The following is a 15,279-nucleotide window of genomic DNA, read 5'->3' as shown; positions in this document are numbered from 1 at the left end:
TCTTCAATTTCGATTATTTGCTCAACCCTAGTGGCAATGAAGCAGGCAATATGCCTATGCGTCGAACCATGATATCGAAAGTGGCCTGACTGTAACCAAACAAAAATGGAAGTGGCCTTGCGTTCTATTTCCGCAACCAAGCAGAAAGAGCCATATGCTGCCATTTAAGCTGACCTGCTTTCCCAAAAGAAAAGACTGCATCAAATTATGACCATATATCCTCTAGAGGAAAAAGGGGACCATGCTCGGCCACCTAGGTTCAAAAAGCTTGCCAGCTTCTTAGCACTGGGAGACAGTGAGGTAGGACTAATGTAACTCAATCGTCCACTTTTGTTACATATCATGTGGACACAAACACATGGCAAAGTATTATTTGTTGATATTTAAAAAAAAAATGTTATCAAAATAATATTGCAGATTCCAAAATGAAGATGAGCAATAAACCAATACTCGGCAATTTAACATAAATAGGCAAAATTTTTTAATTTCTTCTTTTTTTAAAATGGCATTAAGATGATAGTGCAGATTTTTTTTTGTTTTTTGGTGACATCAGGATAAAAATGGCATTGCTGAGAGAAAAATAAAGCATGTAATTGAAAAATGAGTCTTGCTCTCTCCTTTGTCATGCTTCAAGCCTAAACCAGCTGCATCCAACTCCAGTCTAACATGAAAAGCACCTGATGAAACCCTTCATCATTACATCACCAGATTACTCAATCCTTCAAGTCTTCGGGTGCAAGTGCTTCCCTTATCTTGGTCCTTGCAAGTCTCATAAATTAAGTCCCAAAACCACACTTTCTCGGATGCACCCCACAAGGGATATCGTTGCCTTGGTCATGTTTGGCAGCATACCTTTAATTTTCCATGGCCCGCACGCCAACTCCAACCCACCAGAAGCGCGCTACTATCTTATCGACACTACCAGGCCCTCATCGTGACCATTTCTTAGTTGACGCAATTATTGAACAGGCTCCTTACCACCTTCACTGCTCTCACCCCTTCAACCCCCAATCCCATACCCCCCTCGGAAGTCTGGTCGTATCTTTCATGCGAAAGAAAGGTTCACCTTCCTTCACTCGAATCCATCATTGGATCATCCATTGATCACTTTGAGATATGTACAGATAGATGAATGGCAGAGTTTTTGGTACTTTGAACTATGTGCAGTGGGTGATCCATGCACCCATCACCACTGTCACTTGATTCGTCTGAGATGGAGCCTACCTGCTTCTCTGGAGCAAACAAGCTTGCGTATCAGTAGGCTTCTATGCCAGATGATATTAACGTCTTGATCATAAATTGGATATAATTAAACCCTTGTTCCACCATCACCCAATTATAATCTTATGGTTCACATATAGATTTTTCATATCAAAAGAAAATCAGATGGATGGCCTGATTGGCTGCCAAGGGCTACAATCAATGAGAGAGCATTGACTGTTACAATGAAGCTTTTAGTCTGGTGGTCAAACCTACTATTTCTTTTGTAGTCCCACTTTGTCACATGGTTTGCCCTTTTGTCACCTTAATGTTAATGATGCTTCTTTTTTTTTTTTTGAGATTTATTTTTTCTTTTTCTAATTAAGTATTTATGGCCCAAGCACACCTGGTTTTATGGATGGTAGCATCCCAAATTTTGTGCGCAAACTCAATAAGACTTTATATAGCTTTACACTATTTTTTTGGCTCAGGGTGTCGCTCTTGAACTTCCATGTTGTTGATATAATCATCACTGAGAGCTCTATCTCTACCATGACATCACTCATCAAGCATTTGGACAGCAACATTGTTCTCAAACGTTTAGGCTCACTTCATCACTTTCTTTGGATCGAGGCTTTACATACAATCCATGGGCTTCTTCACTTCTAACATAAGTACATTCAAGATCTTAACCGCACCAAAATCTATGGGGCCAGACCCGCTGCCTCTCGTACTACTACTGGCGTTAAGTCATCTCTAGAGTTGATCATAGGCTGGATCTCTTATCTTAATTCTATTTATTTTTAATTAGGCTTTGGACCAAACTTTTATAAAATTTGATATTTTCTAGGTCTAAATCCAACCCATGATCAGGCCTGGTCATCTCAACAGAACACTCACTCTTGGATGCAACACTTCACACAAGTCAGAAATACAGTTGGAGCCCTTCAGTATCTCACAGTTACATTACCTAAACTTGCATTCTCTATGAGCAAAGCATGTCGAGTTATGCACCAACATACCAAACTCCATCGTCTCTTCAGATCCTATGAGTACCGATCAAAGCCGATTGATTATGGGTTAGGCCTCGAGCATACACTACATTCATTTATCTATTTAAACTTTAATATTTCCTGTGCCCAAACCTAACCCATGTCGACTTTATTACCAAGATGCTGATTGATCCTTGTCTTGATGATTGATGCTCCTAAATGGGTATACATACATCTTAGGCCCAATCTCATATCTTGGAGTACCAAAAAACAAATAGTAGTAGCTCGATACAATACAAAAGTTGAATATCGCACTCTTGCTTATACTATAGTTGAACTTTGTTAGCTTTAGTATCTTCTGTGGGAGCTCTATGTTGCTCTACCTTACTTATTAGTAATGCGGTATGATGATACTGGTGTAAACCCTATCATCTACGATCGAATCAAACATATCAAGATTGACTTCTGCTTCTCCATGTGAAACTGGCCTACAAGGATCTCAACACTCAGTTCCTCTCTATTGTTGGTCAAGTAGCCGGATATCGTGACAAAGGCTCTATCTTCCACGATAAACTCTTGTGCAGGTCCTTCCTCCCAATTTGCTTGAGGGGGTATGACAATGTTATGGACCAAGAGAAGAGAGGCGAAATGGGACAAAATTTGACGAGAGCAGAGGGTGGGATTGACCATGGATGAGAAGAGAGGTAGAGAGCGTGTATGGTTGGAGGGAAATGGAGGGCGAATTTCCGAATAATAAAGGGTTAACTGTTAGCACGGTCTTTGCATCGCCTTCCCAAGGCTACGAGACAGGATTACTTGGAGCCGTGCTTCGGAGGATAATTTTGGCAACCTGTTTGGCATTTTTTTATTTTGTATTTATCACTTTTATAGAGAATCATAAAAAGCAAGATAGTTTTTGTGGTGTTATTATTTTTATCTTTTGTATTAAAATTATTTTATTATTTCTAAAAATATATATAAAAGTTTTATTTCCAATATTTTTTAAATAAATCATCACTTTCTTGATCACCAATGCTCCTATCTTTTCAACATATTACTATCATTGTTACCATCTACATTACATAGCTAGTATTCTTGCCGCTATCATATCATTGATGCCCCTGACATTATCAGTAATATTATTACTATTTCTGGCATCATTAGTTGCACAATCATTATCAATATTATTAATATCTCTATCATTTCCATCACTATTGTCATCGTCTCTGCCAACCAACATATTTATCTTTAAAAATGGTACATTCATATTTTTAAATTTAAAAAATCAAAAACATAATTTTTATGTTCATGCCAAATGGTATCTTAGCCTTACCATTTGTATCATTTGTGTTTTGCATTGGAGATACAAGTAGCATGATTGTTTTTCTTGTGATGAAAATGAAACATATTTTTATTATTAAATTAAAAATCGGAATTGTGCGTTGCAGGGTTGAGTTGGAAATTATAGGATTGAACCAAAGAGACGAGATCCGTTCAATCGCCAGACATTCATCTTTTTCAAATATGTATCGCAAGGTGGCTGTTGCTTGGGTGGAGGTTTTATTTGAATGGGTGAATCCTATTTAATTATCAACAATTCTAAAACTCATTAATAATTGATAAACCCAACTACACCACTTTGGTTCAATCCCAATTTCAAAAGAATCCAAACTTAATGAAAACACATTAGCCCTCACCTTACCAGCACATCCGTCCATGCAAGTTATACTTAAAATTCATACAAACTTATACAAAACTATACTTAATGAAGAGTTTAAGTATAGTTTTCTTTTTTTACAAATTTATCTTTTTTGGCAAACCAGTTTCTCTTGCTATAAATTTGTTTAATTCTTCAAAATGCAGTAAATTTCTATTATGTAATTTTTTTGTATCAAATTTTTTACTACTGTGAAAAATTCATAATTGGCCTTCCGAGCAGGGGACATAAAATGAGGCAACGGAATCAAGCTCGGTGGATCAAAAATTTTCAATAAGACAGAATAAACTATATTTTTATGTATTTAATTAAACTAGACGTACCAATAACAACAAAATTAGATGATACAACGGTTCTATATTTGTTGAGATATTAATTTTAGAACCAGCAATTTATCTTACAATGGTTAAATTAACATTCAACAATAGCCGCTGGGACTAAAAGGTACAGTTATAACTGCCATTATTATATTAGAATGCCCGTTACGTGGGATGGTTGGCGGGCCCGGGGGCGTGGGTAAAGAGTTGGCACGTTGGTTGCACGGAGGACCACAGAGGCCGCTCTCGACTGGAATCAGTTGGTGACCAGCCATCTCACTTGCCCACTCCCGCTCCCCGACTCTTTCTCCTTCACAAATAATTGTGAACAGTGAAAGATTAGAGTTTTAAACTAAGAAAACGCTTGATATATATAATATTAAAAAACGCAGGACCCTAGTTCACATATAATATGTGGAAGAATCTATACCAAATTCTAACTTTATACAATCCACTTTCATGGGAGATAAAAAAAAGGCATATGAGTGACTCTTTTTTTTTTTTTTTAGCTTATTGCTCGTCTCTGTTTGAAATAACCCAAAATCTTATCTCAAAAAAAATTATCCAAAAAATATTATTTAGATTCCTAAATTCTATATGAATATTTAAGATTGTTCCAGTAAAGAACAGTCTGTACCGGTATCACCTATGCTAGGTTGACTTTACAAATCAGTTGCTCCAATATTGTGGGGGACTCAGCTACTATAATGGATTGGATTCAGAATAAAAATAATTGTTGCGCATCCATTCTCCAATGAGATATCTAGAGACTGATGAGAGGATGCGTCTCTTTGGATATTAGATACGTCTATTGCGAGATGAATAGTATCGCTGACTGGATCATCTCTTTTGTTGCTGGGCATTTAGAAGGGGTCCATCGATTGATGTAATAAGTGCTCCCATGCTTTTTCAAGATATCTTATTTTTTAATTTTTTTGATTATATTTATATTAAAGTTGTATAAATATTCTATATTAACTAAAAAAGAAAAAAAAATAATTAATATATATATATATATATATATATATATATATATATATATATATATATATATATATATATATATATATGCATGAGTTCTCGTACTGTTTCAATGGGAGAAAAAATTTTGAGATATGGCAATGAAAAATATGCACATGCATTGCACTCTTAGATTTTAGATAAGAATGTCGCAAGTTATTCGAGGCTAATATGTTGCTCATGTTTAGTTTGTGTAATATTTTAACTCTTATAAGTATTTTTTTTAACATAATTATAAATTTTTTTATGGTACGGTGTCTGTTTCTAACTTTTTGTAAAATGGAGATGGAGATATATAGAGCAAGAGAAGTGGAACAAGTGCCCATTAAGGCTAAAAATGAGTCAGATTGGAATGAATTGAGAGAAAAATTTGATCTAATTAAATTCAATTGAGTTAAAAGAAAATTAATCCACTGCTGATCGTTTATCATATATAAATCATTTAAAACCGAAGTTAACGGTTTGTAGTAAGTTCGGATGGATTATATTGGTTTGGACTTCAATATTAATCTAATGTTGATTTTAAATATCACAAATCAATACACCATTTAATTCATATAGAAATTAAAATATAATAATTTTATGATATCCATAAGTCAGTACGTAATATGTTATAATTATTAATTTTTAATTCTCTAAATAATCTAAATATTGAAAATATTATATCAATCGATCGGATTTGGTTTCATACGGATTAAAAATGTAGAAATCAAACTTATCGTAATTAAGTAAATTTTTCACAATCTTTCAATCGATCGAAATCAATATTTATCAGATTAGATTGAATGAATTTCTTCGATTCTGAATATTTGCACAACCTTAGTGGCGATGAAGCAGGCAATATGCCTATGTGTGGAACCATGTTATCGAATGTGGCCTGACTGTAACCAAACAAAAATGGAAGTGGCCTTGCGTTCTATTACCGCAACCAAGCAGAAAGAGCCATATACTGCCATTTAAGCTGACCTGCTTTCCCAAAGGAAAAGACTGCATCAAATTATGACCATATATCCTCTAGAGGAAAAAGGGGACCATGCTCGGCCACCTAGGTTCAAAAAGCTTGCCAGCTTCTTAGCACTGGGAGACAGTGAGGTAGGACTAATGTAACTCAATCGTCCACATTTGTTACATATCATGTGGACACAAATACATGGCAAAGTATTATTTGTTGATATTTAAAAAAAAAATGTTATCAAAATAATATTGCAGATTCCATAATGAAGATGAGCAATAAACCAATACTCGGCAATTTAACATAAATAGGCAAAATTTTTTAATTTCTTCTTTTTTTAAAATGGCATTAAGATGATAGTGCAGATTTTTTTTTGTTTTTTGGTGACATCAGGATAAAAATGGCATTGCTGAGAGAAAAATAAAGCATGTAATTGAAAAATGAGTCTTTCTCTCTCCTTTGTCATGCTTCAAGCCTAAACCAGCTGCATCCAACTCCAGTCTAACATGAAAAGCACCTGATGAAACCCTTCATCATTACATCACCAGATTACTCAATCCTTCAAGTCTTCGGGTGCAAGTGCTTCCCTTATCTTGGTCCTTGCAAGTCTCATAAATTAAGTCCCAAAGCCACACTTTCTTGGGTGCACCCCACAAGGGATATCGTTGCCTTGGTCATGTTTGGAAGCATACCTTTAATTTTCCATGGCCCACACGCCAACTCCAACCCATTTCTTCGTTGACACAATTATTGAACAGGCTCCTTACCACCTTCACTGCTCTCACCCCTTCAACCCCCAATCCCATACCCCCCTCGGAAGTCTGGTCATATCTTTCATGCGAAAGAAAGGTTCACCTTCCTTCACTCGAATCCATCATTGGATCATCCATTGATCACTTTGAGATATGTACAGATGGATGAATGGCAGAGTTTTTGGTACTTTGAACTATGTGCAGTGGGTGATCCATGCACCCATCACCACTGTCACTTGATTCGTCTGAGATGGAGCCTACCTGCTTCTCTGGAGCAAACAAACTTGCGTATCAGTAGGCTTCTATGCCAGATGATATTAACGTCTTGATCATAAATTGGATATAATTAAACCCTTGTTCCACCATCACCCAATTATAATCTTATGGTTCGCATATAGATTTTTCATATCAAAAGAAAATCAGATGGATGGCCTGATTGGCTGCCAAGGGCTACAATCAATGAGAGAGCATTGACTGTTAGCTTTTAGTCTGGTGGTCAAACCTACTATTTCTTTTGTAGTCCCACTCTGTCACATGGTTTGCCCTTTTGTCACCTTAATGTTAATGATGCTTTTTTTTTTTTTTGAGATTTATTTTTTCTTTTTCTAATTAAGTATTTATGGCCCAAGCACACCTGGTTTTATGGATGGTAGCATCCCAAATTTTGTGCGCAAACTCAATAAGACTTTATATGGCTTTACACTATTTTTTCGGCTCAGGGTGTCGCTCTTGAACTTCCATGTTGTTGATATAATCATCACTGAGAGCTCTATCTCTACCATGACATCACTCATCAAGCATTTGGACAGCAACATTGTTCTCAAACGTTTAGGCTCACTTCATCACTTTCTTTGGATCGAGGTTGTTCATACAATCCATGGGCTTCTTCACTTCTAACATAAGTACATTCAAGATCTTAACCGCACCAAAATCTATGGGGCCAAACCCGCTGCCTCTCGTACTACTACTGACGTTCAGTCATCTCTAGAGTTGATCATAGGCTGAGCCTCTTATCTTAATTCTATTTATTTTTAATCAGGTTTTGGACCAAGTTTTTATAAAATTTGATATTTTCTAGGTCTAAATCCAACCCATGATCAGGTTTAGTCATCTCAACAGAACACCTACTCTTGGATGCAACACTTCACACAAGTCAGAAACACAGTTGGAGCCCTTTAGTATCTCACAGTTACATGACCTAAACTTGCATTCTCTACGAGCAAAGCATGTCAAAGTTATGCACCAACATACGAAACTCTATCGTCTCTTCAGATCCTATGAGTACCAACCAAAGCCGATTGATTATTGGTTAGGCCTCAAGCATACACTACATTCATTTATCTATTTAAACTTTAATATTTTTTGTGCCCAAGCCCAACCCACGATCAACTTTACTACCAAGATGCTGATTGATCCTTGTCTTGATGATTGATGCTCCTAAATGGGTATACGTACATCTTAGGCCCAATCTCATATCTTGGAGTACCAAAAAATAAATAATAGTAGCTCGATACAATACAAAAGTTGAATATCGCACTCTTGCTTATATTATAGTTGAACTTTGTTAGCTTTAGTATCTTCTGTGGGAGCTCTATGTTGCTCTACCTTACTTACTAGTAATGCGGTATGATGATACTGGTGTAAACCCTATCATCTATGATCGAACCAAACATATCAAGATTGACTTCTGCTTCTCCATGTGAAACTGGCCTACAAAGGACCTCAACACTCAGTTCCTCTCTATTGTTGGTCAAGTAGCCGGATATCATGACAAAGGCTCTATCTTCCACAATAAACCCTGGTGCAGGTCCATCCTCCCAATTTGCTTGAGGGGGCATGACAATGTTATGGACCAAGTTTTGCAAAAGTTCGACCATGTCTTGAAGTTGTAACAATCCAACTATATGAGAAGTCTGTTGTCATAGCCCATATATATTTGAAGTATATGAAAATTAATATGACTTCACCTGACTCAATCAAGAAGAAAGTAAGTAAAACAATTGTTTCTTTTAGGACAAATGTGATATCATCAAAAAGGGTTCACAAAGGAAGGTGACCGAAGGTTTTTCCACAAGGAGTCGAGCCCAGGCATTGATGGAGTTTTCTTTTTTTTTTTCTATACATTTATTATGTTTTTTGGTGAGAGTAGAGATGGAAAATGTGGGAGGAAAATACAGTAACACAAATTGTGATATACAAGTGATCTATCTAGCAAGAGATTTTTCCCCTGTTTTGATGTGGGGGAGGGAGTGCAATACGCAAGGGGGATAGAGCCATAGAGGCAAGTAAAGAACATAAAAGGACCTATTGCTTTCATATTTTGTACATTTCATCTGATACATGTCAGAGATCCATTGTGCATATAATGATAATAAGCATGTTTTATTAATGTACCTGCTCAGTATTGAGAGACAAAGATATAGGACAAAAATGTATAATGAAATGAGTAGCTGTCAAATAAGTTATACCAGATCCAAGCATTAATTTTGTGATCTTTTCTGCCAAACTGCTACAGATATAGCAAATAACCAATTATCACAATTAAATTTGGTCTGAAGATGCTTATATCACTATCTTTTTCTCTTTTTTTTTCTAGATTATAATAAGAGAATCATGTCCAAGAGTGACATGATGCATCATAGACAATCAAATTATTAAGTGATAAGAATTCTTTAATTTCTAGGTTCCCTGGACATATTAAGTTAGAATTACTTTTGACATGATTTTCCGTATCATGGCTAGAGTTAATGTTGGTTACTTGACTCATGGATATTTCTTATTCACATTTTGAACATTGATCATAATGCAAACCATATTCCCCAACAAAAAAGATTTCTAAAAAAATCATTTTAGAAAGCAATTGATGGGCAAAACTTGAAATTACTTATTTTTCTTGATTAGTGAATTTAAGAATTAATTATTTTTCTTTTCCTTTTGTCCAGAAGAGGTTTCGACTAGCTTAAAATGAAATTTAAATATAATAATTTCCTTAAATAAATTTAATGTATTTATTGATATTAAAAAGGAGATAAGATATCTAATGCAAATATATATACTTCATGAATTCCTGCATCCAACAACATTATCCTAGAATGACAGAAAAAAGTTATATGAGACTATAGGTAAGAAATGTCATACTACTTTCTTGACTTCAAATGTTCATTCACCTACAATATACATGTAAGTATTCAAAGGTACATTTTCCATTCAAACACATCTTGAGTATCCCATTAGAGAACAACAATTAGATCCTAATTTCAATGAAACTATTTGCTTCGACGGTAAAGGGAGTATGTAGAAATCATTACAAGTAACACTAGGATAATTGAGGCCACGAGAGAGATAATAACCGAGCTTCCAGCATATCGGCAGAATTTATCGTAGATGTTGCATATTTTGTTCCAACGAACATGAGAATTTCCCTTAAATCCAATATATGCAATAGAGGCCACTGCTCCCATAGCTGAAGCGACCACCCCCAAGATTAACTACATTGGGCAAAAAATTAAAAATAATTATTTATGAAAGTATATCAAGTTAAGAAAATAATATGCCAGCCATATACCATTTTTCTGCAATTTGCATAATTAGTATGAATAAGCTAGAAGCATATATGGGAGAGAGGAGATAAAATAAAAAATGATAGAAGCCAAGGGGCTTTCTTGTATCTTTCCTCTCATCTTTTTAATATGCAAAAACATCTCTGCTTTTCCTTGTATTACTCAACTTTGTATAAAAGGATGCACATCTAGTTCTTGAAGAGTGTCAGGTGAAGCATATTTTGACAAGGATTAATTGTAGTCCTGTGTAGTTTAAGAAAGTATAATATTTAAAGGCAGCATGATTTAGTTGTCAGCTGGTCTTTACTTTTCTCTGAACGGTTCTCTGGGTTTCAAATTAATGTATTGCAGGATGTCGCGTGTTAAACTTGTTTGGGTTGAAGGGAAGGGTAGAATATGTATCACGTTATATAGGATTTGGTACTAGCTCTGTAGTACCTCAGAAGGTATTATGTGGGCATCCTTGCTATGCGTTGTATCTTTTTTCTGAATGAATAAATCCACATCGTACTGCTAGCCAAAAAAAAAAAAAAAAGAACAAAAAAAAAAAAGAGAGATGCACAAAAGGAGAGGGGAAAAGAGGGAGGGAGAGAGGGGGAGAATTCTTTAATAAAAAAACTTTGATACATCAGTCAGTCACATAAATGTTCCTGAAGCCTATGGGTATTGGTTTGATAGCTCCTGGTGGAACCAAACCCTAAGTAATGCAGCAAGCCATATAAATTGCACCAATCTTTCCCACATGACATGGCAACGAGAACCTGCGTACTTGAGTGGGAGGCCCCTAGTACGAGAGCTAGTCTTGTCTCTCTAGTAGTGTAAAAGATGGAGTTTTAGATGCTTTAACATTTGATCGTGGTGGCATATCTAGATTCTAGTTGAAAACAAATAGTCAACATATCTGCTGAATCTTTTGTAAAAGTTAGGACCGTAGGTGCGCGTCCATCTAGTTCACTTCATCATGGCGGCCCAAGTCATGGCCTTGCCAACATGAAGCCTTTTCTTTGCCTGTCTTAAAAGCCTCAACTCTAGATGCAAGTCTGGAAAAATATATATAGACGATCATCTCGTCTCCGAGATCAAGACGGATCGAGTCTCACACATATCTCAAAGTACTGTGAACTATGCATTCATCAATCTACATAGATCTCAAAGTAATCATTGCACCATCCAATGATGGATTCTTGCGAAGGATGGTGAATCCTTCTTTAGGGTGAAAGACACAACCCTGTCTGTCTCAAAAATGCTAGCATGAAAAGCTAGTCTTGGTCTGAGTTGTTAATCCTTTGGGTCAAGCATGGGCTGAGAATTTGAAGTTTCAATTAATTGTTTTTATAACAAAATATGGTAGAAATACACCAAGATTGGCCCTAGAACCTCTTCTCCTTCTTCTTGTGAGAAAAAGCTAACCCAGGGAACCTATATATGCTTCCAATCAAGCTTGAACTGTTGCTCAGGACTCCGGCCTGATTTAAATGGGTTTAACCCAATTAACCCTGAACCTACTTGGTAGGGCTGAAAGCTCAGAGTGTGCTCATCCGGTCTGTGAACAGGTGTAGAGTGCACTAACTACTAGATCTTTTGGGTCAAGGTACTGATAGATTGAACCATGTTTATCTCAATACAGCACCCATGCCATATAAGAAGTATAGGAAATCCATGATAGTTTATTACAAATTCGAAAATAAACTCGTGAAATGAAGTTTACGCAAGTTTCAGATGTTATAGCTAAATATTTAACTAGAGATCGGAGAGAGAGAGATACCGAATCCAAGAATGCTAAAACTAACAACTTCTTGGCTTCTGGAGCTGGTTTGCAGATGGGGAGGGCAGATATAAGCCCTGTCAGCACACTGTGCAACAAAGCCACGGAAATTGCCACGACAAAGTATCTGCACCCATCATTAACCCAAATTATTGTCCAACACATCGGTAATCTCCAATTCACACTCTAAAACTTCAATTAGAACAATTGTCAAAACCAAATTTTTTTGAGAAATGTTTCACCACCAACTTACTTAAGAGAAGACCAAAAGAAGCACGTATGTATCTTTTCAACACTTACATGAGGGCAGGTGAGTGGTTAAATTTTGCATGGGTGACCACATATAATGGAAAGGGTGCTGGAACATGCACCAGCTTAGTTTGCTTGCTAGTGACCATGAGAACGAGAGATACCAGCGTCGTCGCGAACAACAAGAACCTAAGGGCTAGGTCAGCTCCGACCACGTTGATCACCATCGCCGGTTTGACAGGCTCCGGTGCACGAGGTTTCAGCTCATCGGGGGAGGCCATTGTGGTGGCAGTAGCAAATGGCGCTGGCTTAAGATAGGAGTAGAAATCAATGGAAGTAGTTGATTGATATAATGTAAGTAGAATTAGTTAAGCCCTTGGTAGTCTCGAGACGAGACAATTTGAGGAGACGTGCCCTTGGAGGTCACCACTTGACTATTCTTGTGGTAGTGATAACGCGAAACATATGCCCTCACATTTTTACCGGGGGTAGACTGATGCAGGCCTGCAGCTGCCTTAATTTTGTTTTCATGTCCATGGGTCAAGTGGAAGGAAGCTGAAGGGAGGCCTACATGACGTGTTGGTTGGGGCTCACCAACTTGGATCTAATGTTCATGGATAGGATTCCGCTTGTATCTTTCGTGGAAAAATGATTGATCTTTATTTACAACTTCGCCATCGGACGTAAGTTGTGCTCCACATAGCTCTCAAAGTACTTCAAACCTTTATACTTCTCCATCTGTGTAAGTCTCGAAGCAATCATTGTGCAATCCAACAGTGGATCCGCACAAAGAAAGGTGCATGATTCCCCCTTTTGTAAGATAGATATAACAACCTTATCCCCTATTGCTCTAATGGAAGGACACGTCGTTGGTTGGGCCTCACCAACTTGGCCTTTATCGGTGATCAAAGATAATTTTATCCTAATGATGGTGATGTGGGGAGAGATTTTTTTTTTTTTTTTTTTTGTCTTTTGGGACGGGAACTTCGAACTAAGAATGGTGGTATCATTCCATAGGAACAACACCATCTGGGCGGGACCCTCGAGCCTAAGAAATCAACTCACCAAGATAAGGACTCCTCCAAAGCCTGTCTTTTCTCATAGAAATAATTATTGTTGGCCCAGTAGTTAGCTAGGTCTAATTATTACTTGGACTAGGTCCAAATGGACCACGGTAGATCCCAACACGCCACATTACCCTTTTGAGACAATTTGGTTGTCAATTATTTTTTTAAAATATAGATATTACAAAATATAATTAGAAAACAGAATTTATCAGAAATAGGAGAAAACATGTACTTCATAAAAATCAATCTTATCTGGTATTATAACCTATTTTTATTCGTGTAAACATGTTTTTAAGCACAGCATACAAGCCAATCAGGCCCCTTAGGCTTAATACTTGTTTTGCTCCGATCATATTCCATTTATTGCTATTTTCCTTGCTCCACAGGGCACCTCTAACCCTGTGCTAAAGTGTCTGAGCACTCTAAAATCTATACTGCTCTTTGTACCGAAGTTTTAAAATTTAAGATCTAAAACAGAGCAAGATTGGTATCGTTAGCTTGGTCAAGTTACTTGTAGAACCATCCCGATTTTGTGAAAAAATTGGAAGCAACGAAAGATGATAGGATTCGACACTACAAAAGTTTTAGTTTTTAGCGATGATGAAAAGTTTAGTTTGAAATTATTTTACTTTTGTCATTAAAAATTTTTCGTGATAAAAAATATTTCGTCATTAGGCAATCACTAGAGGTACCGTAGTTAAAAGTTTTAGCGACTAAAATAAAAAATTATCAAAAAAATATTATATTTAATGACAAAATATAAATGATCATTAAAGATAAATATTAGTAATGATCGTATTTGTGGTAAAAGATAAAGGTGATAAAGATAAGGAATTAATGATCAAAAATAATTTTTAATGAGAATTTAATATTATTATTAAAATATTTTTTTGTGATCAATTTTTATTGATTATAATAAAATGATACAATTAGACATATTGAATATTTGCTTACTACATAGCCACCATGACAACATTAATTGTTAATATGAAGTCATTAATTATTATACTTATTTAAATTATTTTATACTATAAAATATTTTCATTTCAAATGTATGACATATTTTATTTTTTTACTAATTATTTTTTATAAAGAAATTAAGCATCTTCTTTTGCTAAAGTCCTTTAAAAGTAAATAACTTATTTCCCCTTTTATTTACATAATAATTAATAAGTAAGAGTATAAAATACAAAATATTTTTTAATATTTTATATTATATATTAAGTTGAATTAGTGATCCAAATCTTTGGTTAAATCGGTTTGCATGTAATTTTTTAATAATTATGATTTGATGTGTTACTTTCAATATTGATATTGGATTTTATAGTAAAAATTATTTTTCTCTAATTATTAAATTATCTTGACTCATATAATTTATTTATTAAATAAATCAGATTAAATTAAGTTAAAAATAAATATTTAATCCATCCAAAAATTTCAGCTAAAAATAAAATTTATTGTCAATTTTAGTAAATTGAATCCCGATGGAATGTATGAAATTTAGTAGTTTAATGTATTTGAAAAATCTATCAAATATCCAATAAAAATTATATGGTATTAGATATATCTAATCACCCTCTAATCTTACTCCAACTCTTATAAAATTGACTTGATTTCAATGGCATACCAAATACAAAATCAAGATCCATATCTTAATTTAATAATTAACATATATATTATTTAAATAT

At 35.4% G+C, this 15,279-nt stretch overlaps 1 protein-coding gene across 1 annotated transcript; it reads right to left on the bottom strand.

The window, feature by feature from the left end:
• Window positions 1-10,073: 10,073 nt before the first annotated feature.
• Window positions 10,074-12,919, bottom strand: LOC105032117 (CASP-like protein 1D1). Its single transcript, XM_010906470.4, has 3 exons — window positions 12,576-12,919; window positions 12,276-12,402; window positions 10,074-10,438 (listed from the first exon to the last, which is right to left on the bottom strand). The coding sequence occupies exons 1-3, from the start codon at window positions 12,803-12,805 to the stop codon at window positions 10,217-10,219; spliced, it is 579 nt and encodes a 192-aa protein (XP_010904772.1). The 5' UTR covers window positions 12,806-12,919; the 3' UTR covers window positions 10,074-10,216.
• Between the last annotated feature and the right edge of the window lie 2,360 nt (window positions 12,920-15,279).

This window comes from Elaeis guineensis, chromosome 1 (assembly GCF_000442705.2).
Source record: "Elaeis guineensis isolate ETL-2024a chromosome 1, EG11, whole genome shotgun sequence".
Taxonomy (NCBI): Eukaryota; Viridiplantae; Streptophyta; class Magnoliopsida; order Arecales; family Arecaceae; genus Elaeis; species Elaeis guineensis.
Note: the sequence above shows the minus strand (reverse complement) of the source record. Positions and strands in the feature narration are given on the sequence as shown.